Here is a 23,500-nt window from a genome sequence, read left to right on the forward strand (position 1 = left end):
GTATGCAAATACGAAAGGAAATGACAATAAAGTGAATCTTATAAACACTCTCAATAGTGACTAATATAATTACTAGACAAAGTGCATCTCTATCAGCCTGGTACTATTTTGTATTATTATTATTATTTTTATTTATCTTTTCCATTATACATATATACAACATAACAAACGAACAAATGAAACAAAAAGACAATTGAATAACCATTTAAACAAAAGCAAACAGGACAAGCAACACATAAAAACAAGTGCTCTTTAAATAAATAAAATAAAAGCAAGCTGATAGAAAATTAAAATAACACACAAAATGTTTTTGTTTTTCCTTCTTTCCTTATTTTTTCTGAAGTGAGGCAGCATGTACAGACCTTCACAACAACATTTGACAAGACAAAGACAGCAACATAGCACTATGAGTCCACAGACCAATGCATATCTATACCACCATATCCATATCCTCCTTATGTTTCCTCTAGAAACCTTCCCCAAGGCTGGAGAGGAGCAAACACCAGAGGTCTTGAAAAATGTGTCCTCTGTTTGGTCTTTCTGTTGTCAGTTTCTCTAGGGGTAAAAATTGTGCCAATTTATCAAGGAATATCTTAAAGTTTAGGGGAGATTCACTTTTCCAAGATAAAATGATACACTAGCCTAGTACTATTAAAATCAGAGATGTAGCTACCAGAGTAAAGCTGTATTATCATCTAGAAAAAAGGTCACTTTAAAAAGATAACATTTTAAATTCCCAATTTTACAGCCATATTGATTAATTCTATGATTATAATAAAGATTTAGATTAAGACCACCAGTCTAAGGATGCACACGACATGCCACTTGACAGAGAAACATATGAGACTTATTATGAATAGAAAAATGTTTCATTTAATCAAACACGGTATGTTTCTCTGCATAAAATCGAAATAGTGATATATATTGAGTTATGCCACTATTTTAAATGAAAGATTACCAAATATCTATAGGATTAAGCGCCTTAATAGGTAAACAATGATAAAAGAATAGACCTATTTAAAAGTTATACTTAGACTTATACATTCAAACTGTAAGTGTGCAACTATTACTGTGTAACTGTTGACCTAAGTGTTCGAGAGGGATAAGATGTATTGCACATGACATCTGAAAACATTAAAGTGGCATAATAAACTGAGCTGACGAGGGGAAGTTTGCTGAAGATGAAACATAGATGTGCTATTTGGGAAAGCGTGATTGTAACTCAAGGGTGAGTGAAGCTGCTTCACATTAAAGTTCCACTTAATTATTTTTTATAAAGGTTAGTTTTCTTAGCATTGGAACTTTTATTTGTACTGTATGATATGGTGAGCGATAATATCCAGTAGAGGGGGGTGTTGGGAAAACTACAATTCCAGAAGCCAGATTTGTAAACAGCGAAGAAGAACAGGTCAGCTGATTCAAGCTAGAAGGCTACAACACAACGCTTCTTCTGCAAGAGAAACTGAATGACAAGTGCATAATCAGGATAACTACAAAGCCTCTTAAATTGGGCGATATTTAAGCTGTGTCCCAGCATAAATTAAAGGTACACCAGTATGAAAGGTTTGTACTGCAGAGCTGGTGTTAATGATGCTGAGCCCAAGTTCGTCATTCAGGAAACGGTGAGTTTGTGTCTTCACTGGCTGAAAACATGGATGTTGACTTTCTGAAGTGAGCTGCATTTTAATACCATTAATTATAAAAATCAAAGGCAGACTACTCTTCAAGTTTAAAACTCTGTCTCCATCTGCTGACATCTTTGTATGGAACACAAAAGACATTTGTTCCTGATCTCGACAACTTCAAATCTACCTTCTGGTCTTCTTTTATTTTTTTTACCACAGTTGTTATTGTATGCATGATATCTTTTGTATTATTGATATCTTTCTTTGTTCTTTTAATATACTAAAAGCCTAACTAGGGACAGGAGGTGGAAACAAGGAATCTGCAACTGTTTGAAACAGGCATAAACTGTGCTATGTAATTTGCATTGTCCCCATCTAAAGAACTATATAAATAAAAAAAGCTGGTTTCAATTTGAAGCCTTCTTTGGACACATAAGAAAATGAAGTGTTTGGTAGTCACTGTATTAAATACTGATTAGAGGAACAATTGTGCTGAATTGTTGTTGACTGACTTCAGGCTTCAAGTGCATCCATCATTTTGTGCATCTTTATTTGTACATTTTTTTCTTGTTTGTTTTAGTCTGTGTGGGTTATGTTAAACTGTCTGTGTCTACCTAGTTAAAATGAACTAATGTAAAACCCTTTTCTCTATAAGTAATGGTTTGTGTCCTGTTTGTTTCTCTCCAGAGTCTTCCTGAGGCTTTAGGCAGCCATCAAGTCAGGGTTCAAGTAAAAGCTTGTGGACTCAGCCCACTGGATCTCAAGGTACTACAAATCCAAACTGATATAGATATAACTGATACCAGACTAGAAAATAATTCAACAGAACAGTTAACTGCAGTCACAGACAAAAATGATGCCGTCTTTTGTTGCTAATATTGAAGACTCATTTGGTAAAGCATCAAGTCATGTACAGCATTGGTTACCTATACATATAGTTTCATAAATGCAATATAATCCTATTGTTTTATACCAATTATATAATTATTTAAGTTTTGTGGAATACATTAGCTCATTGTTTGACTGCAGTGACCACTGATGACTCACTTTTCTCTACTGCTCCAGCTTCTCAGTGACGTGGGGATTCAGAGAGATTTGATTCCTGTTGGCAGGGAGGTGGCAGGAGTCGTCCTGCAAGGTTTTAAACACAGTTTTCAGTGTTGATTTATGATTGTTGGAAATAAAAAAGATATATTTAGATTTTACTCGACACCAGTCTAAATTGTCTGTCTGTTTTTTCCTGCAGTGGGTGACAAGGTTTCCTTCTTCCAACCTGATGATGAGGTCATAGGTGAGAACTTTTTAAGTCATTTAAATCTTATTTAGTGTTCCTTTGTTGTTCAAACTGTTTTTGTCATCATAATTATTTACGGTACATTTTGATTAAGATGCACAAACATCAAACTGAAATGTCACAAGATGGGTCAGTGACACATAAAAAACAGAGAAAACATAGCACTTTCATCCGAAGAGACACAATATAGTGAGATTAGATGGTAATGATTGTATGAATTGATCTGATTCAAGCCCAATTTTCCAAATTTAAATGTGCCGTTATATGCAGGTTTTATTAAAGTAAAATTAAACAGTGTCTGCAGAAAAAGTTGATTCCTTTCATTGACATAATGTATCAGCAGTACCTTTATTGCCTTTGTGTATTATTGCAAGAAGAAATCAAGGGATAACGGGATTCCAATCTATCATGTCTTAACAAATTAACTTAAATTTGTAGAGCTATGTTAGATTGTCAAACCCTATTTGAATTTTAAAAACTGTCTTGGCACGATAAATAGTTTTACAATGAGTTTTTAGAATATGAAATTTTAAAGATTTATTTATGTGATAACAGCAGTATTCATGATGTCTACATTGCCTGTTGTCATAAAACATGATGCACTGTTAATCTCTTGAGAACTGTCTTAAATCAACCTCCTCTCTCCAGGGATGCTGCCTCTCGACTCTCCCTGCTCTGGACTCTGTGACAGCATTGACATAGATGAACATTTATTAGGTAACACAGAAACACACACTCAAACATATGTCAAGTCATTATTTTCAAACAGAAATTCTGGGTTAATGTTTTCTGGTGAATCACTGTTGCATATACCTCCCCAAATTCCTTTGATTTTATAAATGTTACTGTATTTTGTATGGGTGATATATCAGTTTGAGAAAAAGTCATTCTAGGTCACATCTGAAAAGATCAAACTGTTCTCCACTGTGCCTTAAAGGACAGCCGGCACAGCAGGTTTCTGACCGGACTGTTTGCTCTATGCCTTTCATCTTCATCTGATACACCTGAAACACTGATGATAAAAAGAGGCACTGACAGTTTGAAATGAGCAGCAGAGTGTAAAAGCATCTTAAGTGCATTCATTTTGCAGTGTCTGACTTCTTTTTAATCGTTGCAAAATAATACAGAGAATGAGACATCATATCCTAGTAGGTAGTTGGTAAATCATTTGAAGAAAGCAGGAGTTTGCCCCCTGGAATTGTCTTTCCTGTCTTTCTCCAAATTTCTCCAAGTGTCAGTCTGCTCTCACAAAAGACATTTGCAAACACATCCAATAAACATGCATGAATGTGTATTTGTGTTGCTATCCTGCAGTTCAGAAGCCAGAGAAGCTCAGCTCTGTATGTGTGGCGGGAGCTCTGCGTGACGGCCTCTGTGCTTACACTGCTCTACACACACATGCGCGCATGGCAGCTGGACACACACTCCTGGTCATGGACGGAGCCAGCGTATGTTCAAATCATAAGCTTCTTTTTGTTCTGTACTTTTAAAACAATCAAATAAAGACAGTGTTTCAGTTGTCTGCATGCACCTGTAATGTTCCTGTCTTCTCTCCTTCCTTAGTCTTTCGGTCTCATGTGCATCCAGCTGGCTTGTTACCATGGCGTAAAGGTTCTGACAACATCACACACCCCACAGACACACACATTCTTGGAGCAGCTTCGTCCAAGTGTAGGTATGTACAAGCCCAAGTTGGGATGTGTGTTGTCTGCTCTCACAAGCTTTTTGAAAATCACCCACAGTACCTATATACTTCAGTAGTTTCATGCTCTTGATCCGCTTTCCACCCTTGCCTCTTTTCCTTATTCCTCCCTCTTTCCTTTTCTTTTCTCTCCTGCTACGCTTTCCCTTAGGTGTTCAGGACCCTTTAGTAGGTGAGGTCTTTGCTTTCCATCTTTCTAACTAATTTACACACTTGCCTCTCTGCTTGCCTTCTCATTCCCGAAGTGAAGAGCTCTAGGATTAATAAGTATGAACATTGAGTTATTGCTCTTTGTTTCATTGCCTCCCAGCAGCTTGGATGAGTCTGTTCCAGTAAAATCTTTTGTTCTTGTAAACAATTTGCAAAATTAGTCTTGGCGTACTCATAAAACCAAAATAAGACCCTCCTAAATACATGAAGTATTTCATGTAGTTGTAAAACCCCTGATCTAGCACATGCTGCCCCCATGTGGTCAATCTTGAAACTGCAACCACTGTCCAATGAGCTTCTGTATGTAATGCAGATTGGAGTGAAGTTGTAACTGGTGTTAAGATGTTTACTCATGAGTAGATTTTTCATAGTTGTATTAATTATTTATCAGATTGACTCATGTGACTTTGTCTTTGTGTGTAAAGCCAAGGTCATTCCATTGTATAAGGATTCCTCGGACCTGCTGTCAGTGGTTTTGGAGGAGACAGGAGGACTTGGAGTGGATATAGTTGTGGACTCTGGAGGTAAACACATTTCCTGTGTCTGATTCTGTGATGTATTTGTAACACTAACACTGATGAACATTTATGATTGCTACTGTCTGTCTGTTAATAAAATAACAACTATGTTGCCTGTAATTTGACATCACAACATTTCACTGTATGTTTGTCTGCAGTGCGTCTCCAAGAGGAGGAGTCTTCAGAGGACATGAAACTCCTCCCACATAAACATGACATCATCACTGTGCTGGGAGTGGGGGGGCACTGGGTAACATCCCACAAAGACCTGCAGGTGAGACAGTGTCAGAAATATTAGCTGCATCATACACTGATTAAATAAATGATGCAAGAATAGGCACATCCTGGGCAGGTCACCAGTCAATCACAGGGCTGACACATAATAACCAACGTTAATTAAGGCTTGTGTTATAACTTTTTAAGACATTTGTTTCAATGTTTCTAATTACAAGCAATTTACACTACCATGTGTCTCTTAGATAGCTCAATCAGGAATAAACATATGCTTTGTTGTCCACATCGGGAGTAAGGGCCTGCATACATCACTAAACAATAACTGAAGCTCTGTCATTGTTGCCGTCTCATATCTGCACCACAAGCGTGCTACAGGGGTTTAGTACAGTACGCTCACTTGGCAGTGTTTTCACTATTGTGTTCTTTTTTTGTATTCTGGTACAGTTGGATCCTCCAGATTGCAGATTACTGTTTTTAAAATCCGCCTCTCTGACTTTCTTGAACCATGAAGTCTGGACAGCTTCATCGGCTCAGCAAGGAAGATACCTCCGTATCCTGTCCCTGCAGTGTGAAATGTAAAATATATGAACAATCACATGCACTCAATTCGTCCTTAACAGCCTGGTTTCAGATATTTTGAAGGACATTGTGGAAAAGATGTCAGCTGGAGTACTCAGGTAACTCAAACATCACACAAGAGACAGTCAGTGAGGCATCAACAGTGGGTAGGAGTCCCTGTGCATCCATGTGTAGATGTGTAGAGTTTAGGAAATTAAACTGAATAAATGTAAGTTTCAGTATTTCTTACAGAATACAGTATAAACTAAAAATTTGACATTTTTAATAGCCTTAGTGTTACTTTAAAAGCAGGGTGGTCAACATGAGCTAGCTCGCTGGTATGATGTAAAGCCTTTTTCATTTATCCATAAGATCTCTTAATTGAAGCTTTAAATATATCATATGTAGGAAACTACAGGTAAACTGGGTTCTCATTGTCATTCTGTGTATGTCATATCCCTCCCTCTTCTAGCTTTATATATTAGTTCCAAATACAAGCTCATACAGCTGTTTCAGATTAAAATTAACTTTCAAATTATGATTTAGATAACTGAAATCCAGCATTTTTATGGACCATCTTCAAATTAAGCATATTTCTTATCTTGAAAACATAACAGATAAATCCAAGCATTTTTAAAACTTTGTAAGAGTCCTGCAAATAGTTCTTCTTATCCTAAAAAACAGTGTTTCCACTGTAACTGCAGGCGTAAAAATAAGAGTTACAGCCCACAGTGTCATGTAAGGTAATTGACTGGATCTGTTTGGTTTCAATCTGTCCATCCAGACCTCAGCCCGAGGAGGCAGTTCCTCTCTATGAAGCCACAGTTGCCATGGAAACTGTCCAGCGTCACCAGAAGAAAAAGGCTGTTGTTCAACTCTGACCTAAACACGTCTGATCTGTAAGACGACAAACTATTCACCAGACTCACCCTTCTCTGAAGATCACTGTTTTTGATTACAAGTGAACAATAAAAAAAAACATAAAATCATTTACTTGTTTTTCTGTAGGAACCTTAAAGTAACAGCATGCATAACCCAAAGCACAGGCTGTTATTACCATCACCTCTGTGAGCTAACACCGATAGAAATATACATTCATGTTAACACTCTCAGTTGGAGTCTCCTGCTTACTTGACTGACTAAAATTCAAGCTACAGGATTATGGTTTTTAAAAAACAGCCTTTTACTTCTCTTGTAAGTTTTGAAATTGTATACAGGTATCAAAAGCCTTATTTATTTGTTCCAATGGAGATACATTTTTCTGAGGACTGTCGGGATTTTTTGAGGGTATCAATTGTCTTAGAAAATATTGACTTTTGCATCAAAGGCATCCACCTATAAACAGGAACTGATAAAACTGATGTAAACATCTTTGGCTTTAACTTCTGTTAATTGTTTTTATTGCCCATTTAATGACATAACTTTTAAATGCAACTCTCAACATGAGAAGCAATACAACTCATAGAAGATATGTTGTTCAATTGTCAAAAAAAAAAAAAAAGAAAAAAATTCTTACCCTATTAACAGGAAACAGAAATTGTCCAAGATACTTATCAACAAAACAAAACATTTGAAAATAGGACCTCAGAAAACTACAGTGATAATAAAAAAGAAATAGAGACAATTAAAATAAAAGACTTGATGTATATTGATCATAAACATTTTTTTTCAAATAATGAACTCTGTACAGCTCCCGTCTGTTTTCAGTTCTCATAATTATGTGATGTGTCTTAAAATGAAATGTGGCTGTATCCACTATTTACTTTAATATTTCAGTTTCTACCCTGGTGAAAGTAGGTCATTAAAGATGATTTTTTTTTATTTAACTTATTAACTGTTTCTTTATTTAAAAATATCTAATATTATTGTGCCTGTACTGTACATACTGTTCCTTTTAAACTAAAAGTAAAAAGGTTAATACCTCTGGTGTGTCAGTCATTACAGACAGATCTGTTTGTGCTGTTCATGTCAGCCATACTGGTTGACACACAGCACAGAAACAGTGACTGTCCAGCACCACCCATTCAGCCAGTGACCTCGCTTTCAGCAAATGACAGGCACCAATCAGATGTCAGCTCACAGTGTTGGCATTTGGTTGGCATGGCAACAGGCCATCTCTTTGTCCCTGCGTGCCATCTAGTGTTCCAAGACAGCTTCCCAGGATGCACTTCTCTTCCTGTCGCAGAGCCTGGACCACCTCCAGCTGCTCCCTGGTCAACTGGTCACACTGCTGGAGGAGGAGGGAGATCTGGACGCACAGGGTGAAAAAAAAACAGGTCATGTCATGCATCTCTGGAAAAGTGAGGGAATGCTCACTTACACATACCTTATCCAGAGCTGTGTGTGTGTCTTGTAGCAGACACTGTGAGAGAGTCCTCGCTGTCTGCACGCTGCACTCCTCTCTCTCTTCACTCACCGCCTGGCCAAGCAACACTGCCCTCCACTGGTGACTACAGAAACACACACACACATCTGATCAACCACCTGAACCTTTGCACTTTAAACAACGACCAACTCTGGGGACTCGTATGCAAATTAAAGAGCAGAAAAGGAAGGTGGAGCTTCCTTTAAATACACATTTTCATTCATGAATAAATGTGTGTTTGTGTGTGTGTGTGTGGTCTTACTACAGTGTTTGTGGCAGAGACAGCAGTCTGAGGGCCGTCATCAGCCTCCAGCTGGGCCCCTCACTAGACACTGTGAGATTACTGACAGGGAGAAAGACGAGGAAAAAAGCTGGAGTGACTTTATGCATTAAAGTTTAGATTTAGTTAAGTTTAATTTAACTCTGGGGTCAATCCAGATGTCAAACTGAATGTGACATTTAAAGTAAGCGCAGGATCAAACTGCTAAGTCTGTTTATATGAACAATAACATGATTTAACAAATGATCCTTTATCTTCTATCAGCCTGATTGTGTTTATATCATGCTTATGGCTGATAAGCTGATTGTCACCAACAAAAATTTCAAAGTATGTATACAATGACAATAAGATATCTTTAAAACTTAGCTTGTTTTTATGCAGCAATAAAAAAAATATAATCTAATACAGTGATATCCAGGGTTAAAGATCAACCATATAATAGTAAGAACACTGGTTAAAGGGAAGTGATCATCTTACTGGAGGAAATTGTTGTCCCTGAGAAACTTGATCTTCTGATCCAAACTTCTGTCACCCTTTAGAACCTTACAGAGGAGATCTGAGGGAAAATAATCACATAAAACAACATTTAAAAACAACTGTCGAGTAAAAGTAGCTCTAAAAATCTGATGGTATGCTGTTTGATGATTTTAAAAATACTGTCAACTCCAGTATATGTGCTGAAAATCAAACACTTTTTAATTAAATCAAACAAATCAAATGTTTTTAAACTGTACTTGATTTGTACAACATGATTGGTTATTTCACAATATTGTTTAGTTTAGTTTATTAGTTTATTTGACAGGGACCATGCACAACACAACTGTTGAGCCTGAGTTAGCTAAGGGAGCTAATTTACATCTTTGGTCCCTGGGCAGAAAGTTAAGTTATCATACAGCCTAAATTGTATCACGAAAAACTCCAAACAACTATAAAACCCAGAAATGTATAAATATTGCATTTCTGTAAATCCAGAGCTTCTTCTCAGGTAAAACCATAAACTGTATAAAACATAGACATAGCCTCAGTGACGTCACTCATTGGTGAAGCAATGGGAGTTGCCATATTGGAAATGCAGACTCAAAGTGACTTGCAGTAAAACTAGAACAAAAGAAGTAGAGCTGAGGTGAGCCATAAGCTTTCTGTCAAAGCTACATTGTGTCCACACCTCAGCCACACCCTTAACTATACATATCAATGTATAACTCTTAGTCTTAAAATCTTCAAAATGGAATGAGGTGACCAGCTGAAAACTAAGGCACTCAACACCTGAGGTTCCCGCTTAAGTAAAACATATTTTCCTGTTTCATGTAGCTTATCGGTTACCTGTATCCACATAGACCACACTGTGAGGGTTTTCTGATGCGACAAATCCATACTCCAGCATTAGACGCTGGTTATCGTGGGAACCATAGTTAATGAAGGCCTGCTGATAGCAAAGTGTTCCAGAAACACTCCTGATGTCGTAACATCTTGTCAAGTCATTGAAACTTGCTTTTACCTGCAGACAAATAAAAAATTGGAAGACATTTGCAAAAGGTTATTATCAGCTTTTCATCTTACAAACTGACCAATCAGTTCTATTTGACTCAGTAACAAGATCTACCATGTGACTTTACAGTTAGTTAAAGTATTGATGTGTAAAAGTTGACCTGCACATCAGGGCGATGGTTTAGCAGGTCCAGAAACGGAGCTAAAGCATAAACATCCTGTCCAGACAAGAAGTTGTTGGATGGGTGGGACATGAAGACGGAGCGTGTGTTGACACTACACCACGCCCACCTGGAGGAAAGGGATTCAATAGGTCAATAACCAGACAGACAATGTTCCAATGTATTTATTCAAATTCTACTGCTTTTAGATGTTTTTTTTTACCAAAACAAACTCCCTTTCTTGTATTTGACTAAATTTGTAACTGACAAATGTTTGCAGACCTGTCAAAATTATGGAAAGACTGAAACATATCGTATACAAATTTAAGATATGTGTATGTGTGAGCAAAGTATATGTACCTCAATGCTTCATATGTCAGCACCTCCTCAGCAGGCAGAGAAAGAACAGGCTGCAGAGATCTGAACATAGAACAGATAACTTGGGATGTTATGCATATTGTTAAAAACACGCATTAAAGACTGAAGGGATCCATTTTCATATTCATTACTTTTTTTTGTGCTGGACTCACTTGAAAAATTCCAGATTTAAGGAGTGAATTTCTCGCACAGCCTCCCTCTGATCTAAAGCCTTCCTCCTAATGCTGGCAGGCAGAACAGCCATGACATCATCTGTGAAGTAGGTGGGGCAGGTGTAAGAAGTAGGGAGCACGTTGATGTAGGGGAACCAATCTGAAGACTCTCCTCGATGCCGCTCACACACCAAGAAGACACAAAGTGCAAGAAGAGGAGAGAGGCGGGGCTTCCAACTACATGGACAAAAATTATGAAATATTACCTTTGTAAGGCACTGTATGTCTGTATGCATGCTTTTCTTATTATGCAACTAGGTTTTATGGTTTGTAACTATGTCCACATCTGTATTCTTATTTTTTATATGTTTATTTTGTATTATCATATTTAATGTTGATTCACTTGTAAGTGAAAATATTTATGGGTTTACCTCTTGATGTAGTGTCCAAGGTAGCTGTTCAGGACAGTTGCAGTTGTCAGGAGACACGACTCTGGCAGAGAAATTATCAGCTGATCAGCCTGAAAGGAGAACAGAGACCGACAAAGAGTCAGATTTTAAAACTTGAAAACTGACAAGAAAAAATAGGATATAAGAAAAAAAATTACAAAACACCAGATAAACTATTACAGAAATCAAGGACTAAAGTTTACAGATTTTTAATCACCTTTAGGTAAAAAATGTTTTGGCTTTTTGATGCAGGAAGTTACAGATGCATTGACCTCTATTTACAGAGTTACTATACTATTCAGTGGGTGAGAAAGAAGAGGAAGAAGGAGGAGAAGGAAAAAGAGGAGATGGAAAGAAGAAGAAGACATGCCATTCACATATAGTCCAAATTATACACAAATGCATGCACATACAGAGTCTTAAGAACACGCGCTAATAGAGAATTGTCAGAGTAAGGGGCTACATGTTAGAAAATGCACACATAAGGTGTAACTGCTTAATTCAATTAGATACACTGTTGTATGTTAACAGACTTACCTTTATTGTCTTGAGAGCTTGTAGTCCTCTGCCTGTGCCTGGATTAAGAGTGAACAAAACAGACACAAACAAACTTTAAAGTCTGTCCTTCAATCTATCTATTTGATTGTTATTTTTATCCAGTGAGTGCAGTGATAGGCTGATCATTTTCCCATTACAGCCAATGGCTGCTCTCAAGGGAAAGGGACGAGAAGAGCAGACTTGCTGCTTCATCAATCAATCATGGGACACTGTTACTAATTTCGGTTATACACAATGTAGATATCATATAGACTTTTCTCAATCTCAAAATTTCATCTCAATGCTTCTGTTCAGTTCAGAAGTCTAAATACTGTAGCCGATCAGACTAATAAGCCCTTGGGTTGAGTATGATAGATAGAGCCGTACCTGTGAAGAGTGCAGGCTGAAGAAGTGTTGACGTGAAACCTTGTTTGTGAAGAAACTTCATGAGTCTCACATACTGCGGCTGATGACACAGAGACACTGAAGAGACGGGAGACAAATATGACTGGTGATGGGAGAAACAAAATAAATACTTGCTTGTGTTCAATCAGTAACAATAAAACTGTGAATTAAGCTTCTACCTGACTTAACATTGCTTTGCTGTTTCCACCTTCTCTTCCTCGCTGTTCGTCCAGATCGATGGCATCCAACCCTCATGACCCCAACTCAACCTGTGACACCTTATGGTAAGCAAACAGAACACATATTTAAATGACCAACAGTCCTGAACCTATGATGAAAGCTAAAATGTATTTCCTAACTTAGCTTATATTCTTACCACTGGCTACAAAATAACTAACATAATAACCATGATAGATAAAAGATGGATTCTAGTTTATTTAAAAATAATCATACTTTCTATCCCCTCCTCAGATTTCTTAGATTAGATAGATAGTTTGTGCTTTTTGCCCAAGGACATGAGATCACTTTGAGGGGGAAATCTTATGGAAAAAGATTGATTCACTTGAATGGCTATTTGGCAGGATAACTTTATTGGTAAGTGTAAAACTGCTCCAGTTTACCTGGAACCCTTCATCCAGGTCTACTGTCCTTCTCGCCCGCTACGCTGAGCCTCTGAAAAGCGCCCAGTGCTTCCAGCACATAAGGCCTCAAAATCACTAGCTTGACTCTTCTCTTCTGTTGCCCCTAAATGGTAGAATGAATTGACCAACACCATTCAATCTACAGAGTCTCTCTCTACTTTCATAAGACAGCTAAAGACCCAGCTCTTTAGGAAGCACTATGCACTGAGCTAGACTGTTCTCCACTGTTGTCCCCAGTGGCAGATCATGTCGTCCAGCTACAGTTGACTCGCACTGTCCTGCTCTACTCTGAGAATCTGTGTTCAGCTCTTGAGTGACCCAGCACTTGGTACTTTGGTCATTATTGTGGTGAGGTTAATTGTTGATGATGATAATGGAAGGTCTTAAATTATTTGGTTGTTTCATAGTAGATGTTCCTTATTTTATTACAAAAAAAAAAAACAAAAAAAAAAAACGTAATTACTTTTGTGCATTGCCTTTACACTGCTTGGCAGTACCTGCACCCGAATTGACTTGAAGCACTTTATTACTCTTACTGATCGTGTTTCCTCTTGTCTAGGTCTTTGCTTGTGTTGTTCTTGTTCTTGCATGTACGTCGCTTTGGATAAAAGCGTCTGCTAAATGACATTGTGACATTGTAACATTGTTTATATGTGAGTGAGACATTCCTCAATGTAAGGCAAAACAGTAAATAAAAGTGCTACGAACTGGAGTCTGACATGTGTTATCCAATAGACTGAAATATCATTGCACAATTTCTACACAACCTTTACAATTGTTTGTTTTCAGTGTATATCTACTGAACCATTAAATAACAAAAAATATGACAGAATCAAAATTTCGGAGTAAGTCATCAAAGTGTGCAAGTACTTGTTCTTATAATAGAAGTATAACAATCAAACCCTTTTTAACACTACATGCAGCTTAACCGAAACATTTCCACCATACAGCGTGCCCTATAAAAACACAGTCATGTATTTATCAGCGAAGTTAAAATACTAATACATACATGACGTGTCCACATACAATAACTTGATATAACTCTCATTTGAAATGAATCTTGATCACCCGCTGCAGTCCATAGCCCTCCAACCCACGTGGTTACCCTGTTTTTCCGGGTATGCGCATTGGTCATGCGCAGAACACAGCCAGCCTTTTCCCTCTTTCCTCCCATTTCCCTGAGCAGTTCTACACTCATTGCAGCCACAACCACAACATTACAGGTCCACTCAGCGCTACGGAATCAGCTACAAGTAAGTAACCTCTCTTTCTCATCCTAGTCAAAGAGTAGCTTTGTATTTCATCGTGAAATGTCTATTTTGCATCGACATTTGAATGAATATGGGCTCACTCTGCTATCTGAAATATCCACTTTTTAGCCAAACGGGGTTATATAACGCAAAAAAAACAGTGATGTGAAACCAGGCAAAAGTTCCTCTATTATAACGATGATTATAACTCAATGCATGATTAAATAGACCATTAAACTCGTTACATGCATATGCCTTGAACTTCGGGGTGTGTGGGGTTTGTTCAGTCCCATAGCTGTAAATATTCTCGTAAAACCAGTTTACATCGAACATGAAGGAAGATTAAATCAGGGGTAAAGTTCATAACAGTTCATTGTTGTGCCGATAACATGACTGTGCATTTTTAATCTTCATTTTCTTTTTTTGTGGTGGGCTTCTTCGCTTAGTTTTAAGTTGACCCCATGGGTATTTGTAACAATTCAACTCTCTAAAGCTATTTTACTTTATTATAATATAAAATGTGAGACATGAGATTTCCACTTGAAATGATTGATAACAGATTAAAATTGTTTGTTTATGTCATCAATGCTCGTTTGACTTTTAATTTCACCGTAGCAGATCTTTGCACAAACTTTAGGATAACCATAACTCTTCTCTCTGAATAATTGTCACCATGACTCAGCAGGAAAATAGTAATTTTTTTTACCAATCCTAAAGACCTGCCAGATTACTTGACTATTTATTATATTGTAAACATTAATTTTTACCTTTTACGCTTGTTCAAATCAAGTTTCTGTCAAGTTTGTAGCTATGCATGAGTATGTAATATTATCTGATATCTCTCCTTGTGTTTTGACAGACATGTCTTCCAAGGTTGCAGTGGTAACAGGCAGTAACAAGGGCATTGGTCTTTCCATAGTTCAAGCCCTCTGCAAGCAGTATCAAGGAGAGGTTTACGTCACTGCCAGAGATGTGTAGGTATCTCAGCTGGACACAGGTGGACCATAACATCTTGCAACATCATGTCCCAGTTTGACTTAAACGTCACTGACAAAGATCCTCTGTTTGTCTTATCTACCTATTGTGCTTGTATGACTTGATGCTGCATTTAATCTGATTTTGCATGTTTTTTTTTTATTTTTATTAATACCTTTTAATATTATTATTATTCCTTTTTTTACAGTATTAAAAAACATGAGAAAATAATAGGAGTTGCAGTCCTTTGTGATTTTGTTTTCATGTATAGTCCCAGCACAAAGTACCACAAGCTTGATGCAGAGTAAGGGCCTTTAAAATCATAACTCTGATGATGCCTCTCCACATTTGTGAGAGGAAGCAATGACTGAAGATTTGTAAATCAAAGAAACACTCAAAGCCAGTATCTTCTACTGGTGAGTTTCTAATGGGATTAAACTCAAAGTTAAATGAAGGTTGAACTTTTCTTTTCTGTCTCTGCAGTGGTCGTGGTCAGGAAGCTGTGCAGTCTCTGGCCTCAGAAGGTCTCAAGGCAAACTTTCACCAGCTCGACATCAACGATCTGAACAGCATCAAGACTGCAGCTACTTACTTTAAAGACAAGTATGGAGGAGTGGATATCCTCGTTAATAATGCTGGGATTGCATTTAAAAGTAAGTTAAGTGTTTTATAACACTGAAACCACTGAAACTACACTTCAATGTAAAAAATGTTGAAATATTTAGTAAGACTGAAACTAAAAAAGCAGCATGGTTCTTGTATCATTACTGGCAAACAAATAATATTGAGTTGTAATTTGACTTACAATAAAAATTATATTTATAGTAAGAGTTTTTGTGGCTTTAGTTAGTTTTGTTCTATCATAGTTTTGGTTACAAACATAATTTTTGCTGAAAAAAAAAATAGGTTTTTTATTTCTGTTTTTGATTAAGTTTTAGAGCAATGTTTTTCTTTTCTTTTTTTACATTTATGAATATTTTTTATCAAATGTCAGGTTGCCTTTGGGGAATATAAAAAAAAACTAACCTCCATTAGTGTCTTTAGTCTTGAAAAGGTCCTCTCTTCAGCTTTAACTGTTTGGAACAATAAAGACTAACACAAGTTGTGTTAGCTTAAACTCTGACAACAAGCAAATGACTTGATGCATCTACTGCTCACCAAATAAGTGGAGATTATTGTGTAAAAGAAACTTTTTAAATGTACTGAAATGCACCACAGGGAGTTTATTGTGTTATTTCTCGTTCCTTAATGGAAATGAAATGCAGCATTGATAGACAGTAGTGTGAATTGAATGTAACATGACATGTAGTTATCTCTCTCTTGTGTGCTCTCTTCAGATGCAGACACAACTCCATTCAATGTCCAGGCCGAGGTGACCCTCAAGACCAACTACTTTGCTACCAGAGACATGTTGACTCACTTCCTGCCATTGATCAAAACTGGAGGTATGGAATCAGAATTTGCCAGACTACAGCCGTATTTGTTACAGTGTTACAATTTTTGAGTTTGTTTGGGCTGGATTCAGAAAACCTTTTTTTTTTTTTAAATGACTTGTTGGTTCAATTTACTGGGTGACGATTCATATGTTATAACTCACTGGATTCTGATCTAACCAAAGGTAGTGCTTGTGCGCGTATGTGTGTATTTTAGGCCGTGTGGTGAACGTCTCCAGCTTCGTCAGTGTCCGGGCTTTGAACCAGTGCAGCCCGGCTCTGCAGCAGCGTTTCCGCAGTGAGGACATCACTGAGGAGGAGCTGTCAGGGCTGATGCAGAAATTTGTTGATGAGACCCAGAAGGGCGAGCACAAGAAGGGCGGCTGGCCTGACACGGCGTACGGAGTGTCCAAAACTGGGCTGACGGTATGACCCATTAGTCTGTCTGAAGAGTGTGAATCAGTACAGGTCAAGAAGTTGTTTGTCTTTTTCTTAATAATCACAAACGAAAGGTTTTCAAAAACTCTGATCAAAGTCTCCTTTTCATATACAGCATCTTTAATAGAAACATCAATTATACATATGCCTGCTTTTACTTTTATCTTCAGACTCTGTCCATGATTCTGGCTCGACAGCTGTCCAAGGACAGACCAGCTGACGGGGTAATCAGTGATATATGAAAATAACACGTTTAATAATTGTGTTTCAATGAAAGCCTCTCTGTTATAACTCAATTTTGTTGTGTTTACCTTTTATTTTTCCAGATCTTGCTGAATGCCTGTTGTCCAGGTTGGGTACGCACTGACATGGCAGGCCCAAAAGCACCCAAGTCACCAGAGGAGGGGGCTATTACTCCAGTCTACTTGTCTCTGCTGCCTGCTGGAGCTACAGACCCTCATGGAAAGTTTGTGTCTGATAAAGAAGTTCAGACATGGTGAAAGGAGCAAAGGGTTTTCGCTATGTGTGTTAGGGTCTCCTTTTAAGCACTTAAATGCCAAAAATTTACAAAAAAAATTCAAAAGCCAAAAAACTGAATAAGAATTCCAACATCTGAAATAGAAATGTTACATAGAAAATATCAAAGCAACACAAAACTACACTTACACTACCTTATATATATTTTTTACCTTAGTTATTAGCCAACCCTTGTGTTTACATTCACATCTAAGCCAAACAGTGAATAATTTTGAAAGGTATCTTCATAAGTGCTACTCTATCACTTTTTGAACTGCATCTAACTTTGCCTTCTGTCATGTCAGCATTTGTATAAAAAAGAAAACTTGCCTTAACTGGTTAAAATTTTATGTCATTAAATCATGAGTAATAAGAATACTTTTTGGTGAAAAACACACTTTCTACTGTATGACTTTGCTTTCATGTAAATGAAAAACAATAAACAAACTTCAAAATAAAAATGTTAATGAGAAATCCTTATTAAAGGCACATTATGCACCAAGCTCAATTATGTGTTTATTGGAACGGCACAAATAGGTAAACCCAGCTGGGATGATACTCTGGGATGTGCGATCGACAACATGAGACAGACTGGTTCTCAGATAAAATTCTTCATTGGAAGAAAAAACTAATGCTGACAAATTAAAAAGCCCAGTGAATGGTTAGGAAAGAAATCAGATGTTTTATTCAAATTTCAGTAGTTATTTCTGTTCTTTATCACTGTAATGGGCAGTCTGCTCTCATAAGAAAGAGGGGAGTAAAACAGACAGCTTTAAGGAGATGAAGTGACACCTGGTGGTCAGAGTGAGCATTTAAAAGACTATTACTAACCCCTTTATACTGAAATAGAAAAGCATTCTATGAAATGTTTAAGTGAACTGGGAATGATCAGATGTGTTCAGTTTCAATGAGTACAACACAGATATAAAGGTCAAGATAAATGAAGGTTTCCTTTGATTTGCAGTGTTACTTTAAACAGCGCAACGCTGAATTCTCAGAACGACACATTTATGGAGAGACATATAACGACACAGCCCACAATAAATAACAGGGTCAGTGCAGATGTATTAATACTGCACATGTGACATAAATGTTTATGACATTATTTATGAACGTGTGGTTTAGTGAGGCCTTATAGCTGCACGGACAGTTAAACCAAGCCGCTGATTTTTTTTATTTTATCCAAGGAGAGAGAGAATAATGGATAAATCACTGAAATATCACCGTTTTTAATCATCTCAAGGCTTTTTTGGAAACACTTTGTTCTGTAGAGCAGCTTGTGAAATTATGTGGAAATAATGTTAAATGGACTTCCTTTCACACATTTTATATTTCAGTGTCTTAAATCTGCTACCTGCTTGGGTACAGTGTGTCTCTGGATCAAGGCTTTTTTTCAGTGTGAATTTCTTTCCTGTGAATTAATTTCCAAAGTCAAAAGACAACCAGTTTAGATGAGCCCATTTGTTTCTCAATATAACATTTTATTTAATGTCAGCAGGTCAGAGTCAGTTTTGATTGATTCAACTCTGCAGGGCTGTAAAAAAAAAAGAAGGCTTTCAAAATGTTAATAATATATCATTCAGAACTCTGACAGACTGAAATAAGCATCACATGGTTCAAGAAGGGTGCATGAATTTTTGCAACACGTGAGACAGTTTAATTTTACTGCAGTCACTGATCTCTCATGTTGTCAGACGTACTGTATTATATATATATATATATATCTATTGTTTAGATTCTACAATATAGTGTGATAAGTGATACATAGATCTTAGTTCTTTTTTATTTCATACTTCCCACTTTCAAAAGACTTCCTCTTTTAATCAAGCTTTAGATAATTGGGCCTCAGTCACAGAGAACAACCTTACCCTGACCCTTATCTTAACCCTTACCTCTGCATGCAAAACTGTCCCAAAGTGTTAATACTGTTTTTAAAGTAATGACAATATTTCTCATAAAAGTTTACATATTGGCTCATGCAGGCTGCGTTGCAACCAAGCGGCAACCTCCAGCCGCTATAACTGAAGCCAATGCAGAAGTAATAAAAACTGCAGTTTCTCGAGTGTCAGCTTGAGGCTGGCTCTGGAAGTACCAGAAACCATATACACACCAATTCAAAAAGTTGATCTTTACTGCAGAAATAAACATGTTTACAGCCTGGTACAAAAAATGAGTCAAGTCTGAATAGCTTGTTTCTCTATCAGCACACACTGTATGGGGGGTGAATTTTTTCGTAACGTGTCAGTATTGAAGATATTAAGATTATAAGATTTCCATTATGAGAGGCACAGCTGACGTGATTTACTAGCAGGAACACTGTAGCTGTTGGCAAGGAGGCTCAGTGGTGTTTATCATTTTGAGTTAAAAAATATACAGAAATATAACTTCTTTAAATACTTTACTTTAAGTAGACATGATGAGTGAAGAAAGAGAAGGAAAATAAATACCATACATTTGTACATGTGTGCCACCCCTGCATAAATAAGTGCCCCAGTTGAGCCAACCCAGGCAAAAAAAAGTCGGAACTCACTCCTGTTCGAAGCCTCTTTCAGCCTGATGAATTTGCACTTTAAAAAAGTCACGTTAAAGATAAAACATATGATTTCATTGAAAAAGTACCCACCCTACCTTTAAATGTCTAACGTTAAAATACGTGTTTCATCTTCTTTAGCAGCCTATCATCTTCCCGTTACTATTGCCAAGGACCTTGGTGTCCTCAGCTGCAGCCTTCTTCTTTCACTGCAGCAACATGTCCCTTTCACTGATACCTTTTATTGATCACTATCTGGAAAATGTTTCACTAGATTTACCTTAATGTATACCTGGATATTTGTATCTTCATCCTCTTTTGAATGAAATCCACCCGGAGCACCTGTTATTGAGAACAGATAGGAGGTCAGAGCAAAAAAAATTCATTCAGGTGGGTTCAGAATTTTTTCTGCAGCGATAAGAGAATTATTTCGACAAAATGTTCCACTGGGAATCCAGTTTTTGTCTGCCTTATCTCTCCTGCCTCCCTCTCTGTTTGTTTTAAGTCTTTAAATCAATACCACAGTGAACTGTATGGGGCTGTGTACTGTTGATATATCCCGTGTGTAACTATGGGAGTTGTAGTCCTGCCAGACGAAGGTAAATCCCTGATTACCTTGTAGATAAATCTAATCCGCAGCACGAGAGAGACACAGAGATGACCACAGACAGTGGGAGGCATGTTAATCCTCTGATCCCTGCTGTTTGCTAAGGGAAACCCCATCCCAAACATGCTTTGATAACTGCAGTGGTTATCATTGCTTGATCATGATGCATGAGTGTTAGAATTTCTTTACTGATCTTGCAATGTGTGATTATCTTACAGCCGAAAACGACAAGCAATGCAGCATTCACAGTGATCAATACCAATAACCTACCTCTGATGTCATGACTGAGTTTTCACCAGTGTTCAAAGACTGTGCTCAACAGGACAGTCACTTGGTTCACCTGCTTAGTTAATGTCAACAGATGAGGGGAAAGGACACAAATCATGTAAAATACACAGCTGTATAAAGTAACGCTTTGACTGTTTTACTATCAACCCTGTTGGGGGCAGTGAAGACATTTTTTTACAAGCAGCTCCAGGTCTTAAAGTGGCTCCTCATTTTGGCACAAACTTGCCAAGACTTTCATTCAGTGGCTACAGATTACACTCTGTAATTGCACTGACTTCTCTAATAAGCCTTCCTCAGCCTGCTGTTGTCGTCTTTTGATCAGTTCTTCCGGCAGTATGTGAGGACACAGTCATGGACACTAATCCCAAACATCACAAGTATCCTGTGACAAATATTTGGACTTAAGCTTCTTAAAATTTTCAACATTTTTCTCATTATTGATACTTTTGTTCCTCACAGCAAGGGATTTGGCTAAAGCTAAACCCACCTTAACTCTGTTTATATATAGGGACCAGATTAAGAAAAGCTTTTTGAAATGCCAGTACCTGTTGTCAAATTGATATTCGTTATCTGGGGATAGACCCTCTTAATGGTAAGAATTTAGAAATTATTATGATTATAATTTAAAAATTTAAAAAATTTCTCCCCACAAGCGGGAAATATCCCCATCCATCCAAAGTTTGATGAGGTCATGAGAGGTGAGGTTGAAATTGGGAGTTATTAAAATGTTCCTATATCTCAAATTAAAGTCTTTGCAGTCTTTGGGATGACATCGTTTGAAGCACTTGGTTGCACAACTGACCACTAGATAGTGGTTCCCTGTGTGTGTCTGTAACCAGTCGGTACTCTGGCTGCAGCATTTTGGACCAGCTGAAGAGTCTATTGAGATCTATTAGGGCAGCATGATAAAATGTAATTTCAGTAATCAAACCTGGAGGTCACACATGCATGGACTAGTTTTTCTGCATCGCTCTGAGACAGAATGTGTCTAATTTTTGTGATATTGCTTAAGTGAAAAAAGGCTATCCTTGAAATTTGCTGAATGTGGGATTTGAAGGACAAACCCTGCACAAATAGGACTCCCAGATTCCGAGCAGAGAGGCAGTTGTATTATTAGAAAAAGTAGATCGTTATTTGTTGGGCCAACAACACAGACTTCCATTTATTCTGAGTTTAGCAGTAAAACATTTCTGGTCATCCAGGCCTTTATATCTTTAAGACTGCTTCTAGTTAAGTACACTGGTTGGTTTCTTCTACCTTCACTGATAAGTATAACTGAGTGTCATCTGCATAAGAGTGAACATTTATGGAACGTTTCCTCATGGTACTACAAGGAAGCATGTGTGAATGGGTTCAATCCTCCTTTAAACAGACAATCGTGCCAAAAAGCAACAACAAACTATTATAAGCAAATTCAATACAACTTCATTGTCCTTAGATAGTCATTCTTGTTCAGTATGAAACTACAAATGTTATAACAACAAACACAATATGTACAGCAAGCTTTTAAAATATACCACAAGGAGTTCTGCGGTATCATTATGTCTGAGATTTTTTCAATTTATGGCCTACTTCAGCAAGAATATTCCAGATCTTCCTTCACATGTAAATGTGTTTTCATATAGAAGAGACAGGGTTTGAGCTTGAATAAGCTTGCTTAGTTCTTCTGCCAAAATTGATTAAGTGGCCAAGTGTATCTGTACAGTGCACTGCACTGTTTCCATGGTGATGCCCAACTTATATTACAAGTGGGACTCTTGTTTGTGTCAGGTACTGGCAAAAATAGCTTCAGTTAGATAAAGTAATTGGTATTATACTGAACCTACCTGTAGTTCATACTAGTCACCACTAGATGTCAGTAAAGCAGTAGATAACACTATCCCTCTGTCATGAAAGAATCCAGCTCCCAGTATTTGAAATCATCTCACCACTGCATCTGGAATCTCTGCATGTTCATCCCGCCTCCTTAGTCCCCTCAGTCTGTTAGTTGAAGTCACAATTTGATGAATAGAATGAATACATATTATGCTGCTTGTGACTGTGAGCACAAGAAGAAACTGCTGATGTCCGTTCTTGAATAAACTTTATGGGAATGCAATGTCTACAGAAAATTAGAGTTGTTTTAGGTCAGTCCCCATTTATAGCTCAACAGGTTGCCAGCTCCTGTTCGAATTTAGCTCATGTTAGGTTGAGGCTAAGGGTTACTGATTAAATGTCAGATTAAATGTCATGCTTATACGTCAAGGAAGGAATTGTTGCCCATAAAATGCAAGACAACAAATTTAAAGCCTTGCCCTTGTGCCACTTTTACTCCTGTTCCTTTCTGACGAATGTGCAAACACAGTCTTTTTTTCTCCTTTCTGCTCTTTTGCACAGACATAAACATAACATCAAAGTGAGTAGCTGCTACATGGGGGGAGTGTTGAGCCAAAGCGATCTGTCATCTCTACAGGAAGGCTGTGTGTC

At 37.5% G+C, this 23,500-nt stretch overlaps 3 protein-coding genes across 5 annotated transcripts; 2 read left to right on the forward strand and 1 right to left on the reverse strand.

Annotated features, from left to right (window-relative positions):
• The first annotated feature begins 1,379 nt into the window (after positions 1-1,379).
• Positions 1,380-7,662, forward strand: cryzl1 (crystallin, zeta (quinone reductase)-like 1). The gene is made up of 12 exons (XM_034681696.1): positions 1,380-1,622; positions 2,313-2,390; positions 2,691-2,763; positions 2,872-2,916; positions 3,568-3,636; positions 4,234-4,367; positions 4,483-4,594; positions 5,257-5,355; positions 5,508-5,623; positions 6,028-6,133; positions 6,215-6,260; positions 6,926-7,662. Exons 1-12 carry the CDS (start codon positions 1,557-1,559, stop codon positions 7,020-7,022), a joined length of 1,041 nt encoding a protein of 346 aa, XP_034537587.1. The 5' UTR covers positions 1,380-1,556; the 3' UTR covers positions 7,023-7,662.
• setd4 (SET domain containing 4) lies at positions 7,337-14,157 on the reverse strand. Of its 3 annotated transcripts, none has more exons than XM_034681695.1 (13): positions 14,066-14,157; positions 12,536-12,634; positions 12,339-12,434; positions 11,952-11,989; positions 11,397-11,485; positions 10,966-11,202; positions 10,796-10,855; positions 10,436-10,565; positions 10,110-10,284; positions 9,264-9,342; positions 8,769-8,849; positions 8,468-8,591; positions 7,337-8,389 (listed from the first exon to the last, which is right to left on the reverse strand). In XM_034681695.1, exons 2-13 carry the CDS (start codon positions 12,609-12,611, stop codon positions 8,213-8,215), a joined length of 1,362 nt encoding a protein of 453 aa, XP_034537586.1. In that variant the 5' UTR covers positions 12,612-12,634; positions 14,066-14,157; the 3' UTR covers positions 7,337-8,212. The 3 variants fall into 3 exon arrangements, with proteins under 3 accessions (XP_034537586.1, XP_034537584.1, XP_034537585.1); XM_034681693.1 differs by having other exon boundaries at positions 14,007-14,134; XM_034681694.1 differs by having other exon boundaries at positions 14,024-14,133.
• Positions 14,103-18,111, forward strand: cbr1 (carbonyl reductase 1). Its single transcript, XM_034681697.1, has 7 exons — positions 14,103-14,250; positions 15,107-15,221; positions 15,706-15,875; positions 16,560-16,667; positions 16,873-17,081; positions 17,264-17,317; positions 17,420-18,111. The coding sequence occupies exons 1-7, from the start codon at positions 14,118-14,120 to the stop codon at positions 17,591-17,593; spliced, it is 963 nt and encodes a 320-aa protein (XP_034537588.1). The 5' UTR covers positions 14,103-14,117; the 3' UTR covers positions 17,594-18,111.
• Positions 18,112-23,500: the final 5,389 nt, after the last annotated feature.

The sequence above is a fragment of the Notolabrus celidotus genome, chromosome 4, assembly GCF_009762535.1.
Source record: "Notolabrus celidotus isolate fNotCel1 chromosome 4, fNotCel1.pri, whole genome shotgun sequence".
Lineage (NCBI taxonomy): Eukaryota > Metazoa > Chordata > Actinopteri > Labriformes > Labridae > Notolabrus > Notolabrus celidotus.

Bases quoted from the DNA above. Each gene is read 5' to 3' on its own strand.
- cryzl1 (XM_034681696.1), top strand. From the start codon at position 1,557: ATGAAAGGTTTGTACTGCAGAGCTGGTGTTAATGATGCTGAGCCCAAG. The intron at 4,368-4,482 runs GTATGTTCAAAT...CTCCTTCCTTAG, and splicing joins TGGTCATGGACGGAGCCAGC to TCTTTCGGTCTCATGTGCAT. The intron at 6,261-6,925 runs GTAACTCAAACA...CTGTCCATCCAG, and splicing joins ATGTCAGCTGGAGTACTCAG to ACCTCAGCCCGAGGAGGCAG.
- setd4 (XM_034681695.1), bottom strand. From the start codon at position 12,611: ATGAGGGTTGGATGCCATCGATCTGGACGAACAGCGAGGAAGAGAAGG. The intron at 11,486-11,951 runs GTAAGTCTGTTA...TTCTCCTTTCAG, and splicing joins AAGCTCTCAAGACAATAAAG to GCTGATCAGCTGATAATTTC. The intron at 10,285-10,435 runs GTCAACTTTTAC...ATTTGTCTGCAG, and splicing joins ACCATCGCCCTGATGTGCAG to GTAAAAGCAAGTTTCAATGA.
- cbr1 (XM_034681697.1), top strand. From the start codon at position 14,118: ATGCGCATTGGTCATGCGCAGAACACAGCCAGCCTTTTCCCTCTTTCC. The intron at 15,876-16,559 runs GTAAGTTAAGTG...TGCTCTCTTCAG, and splicing joins TGCTGGGATTGCATTTAAAA to ATGCAGACACAACTCCATTC. The intron at 16,668-16,872 runs GTATGGAATCAG...TGTGTATTTTAG, and splicing joins GCCATTGATCAAAACTGGAG to GCCGTGTGGTGAACGTCTCC.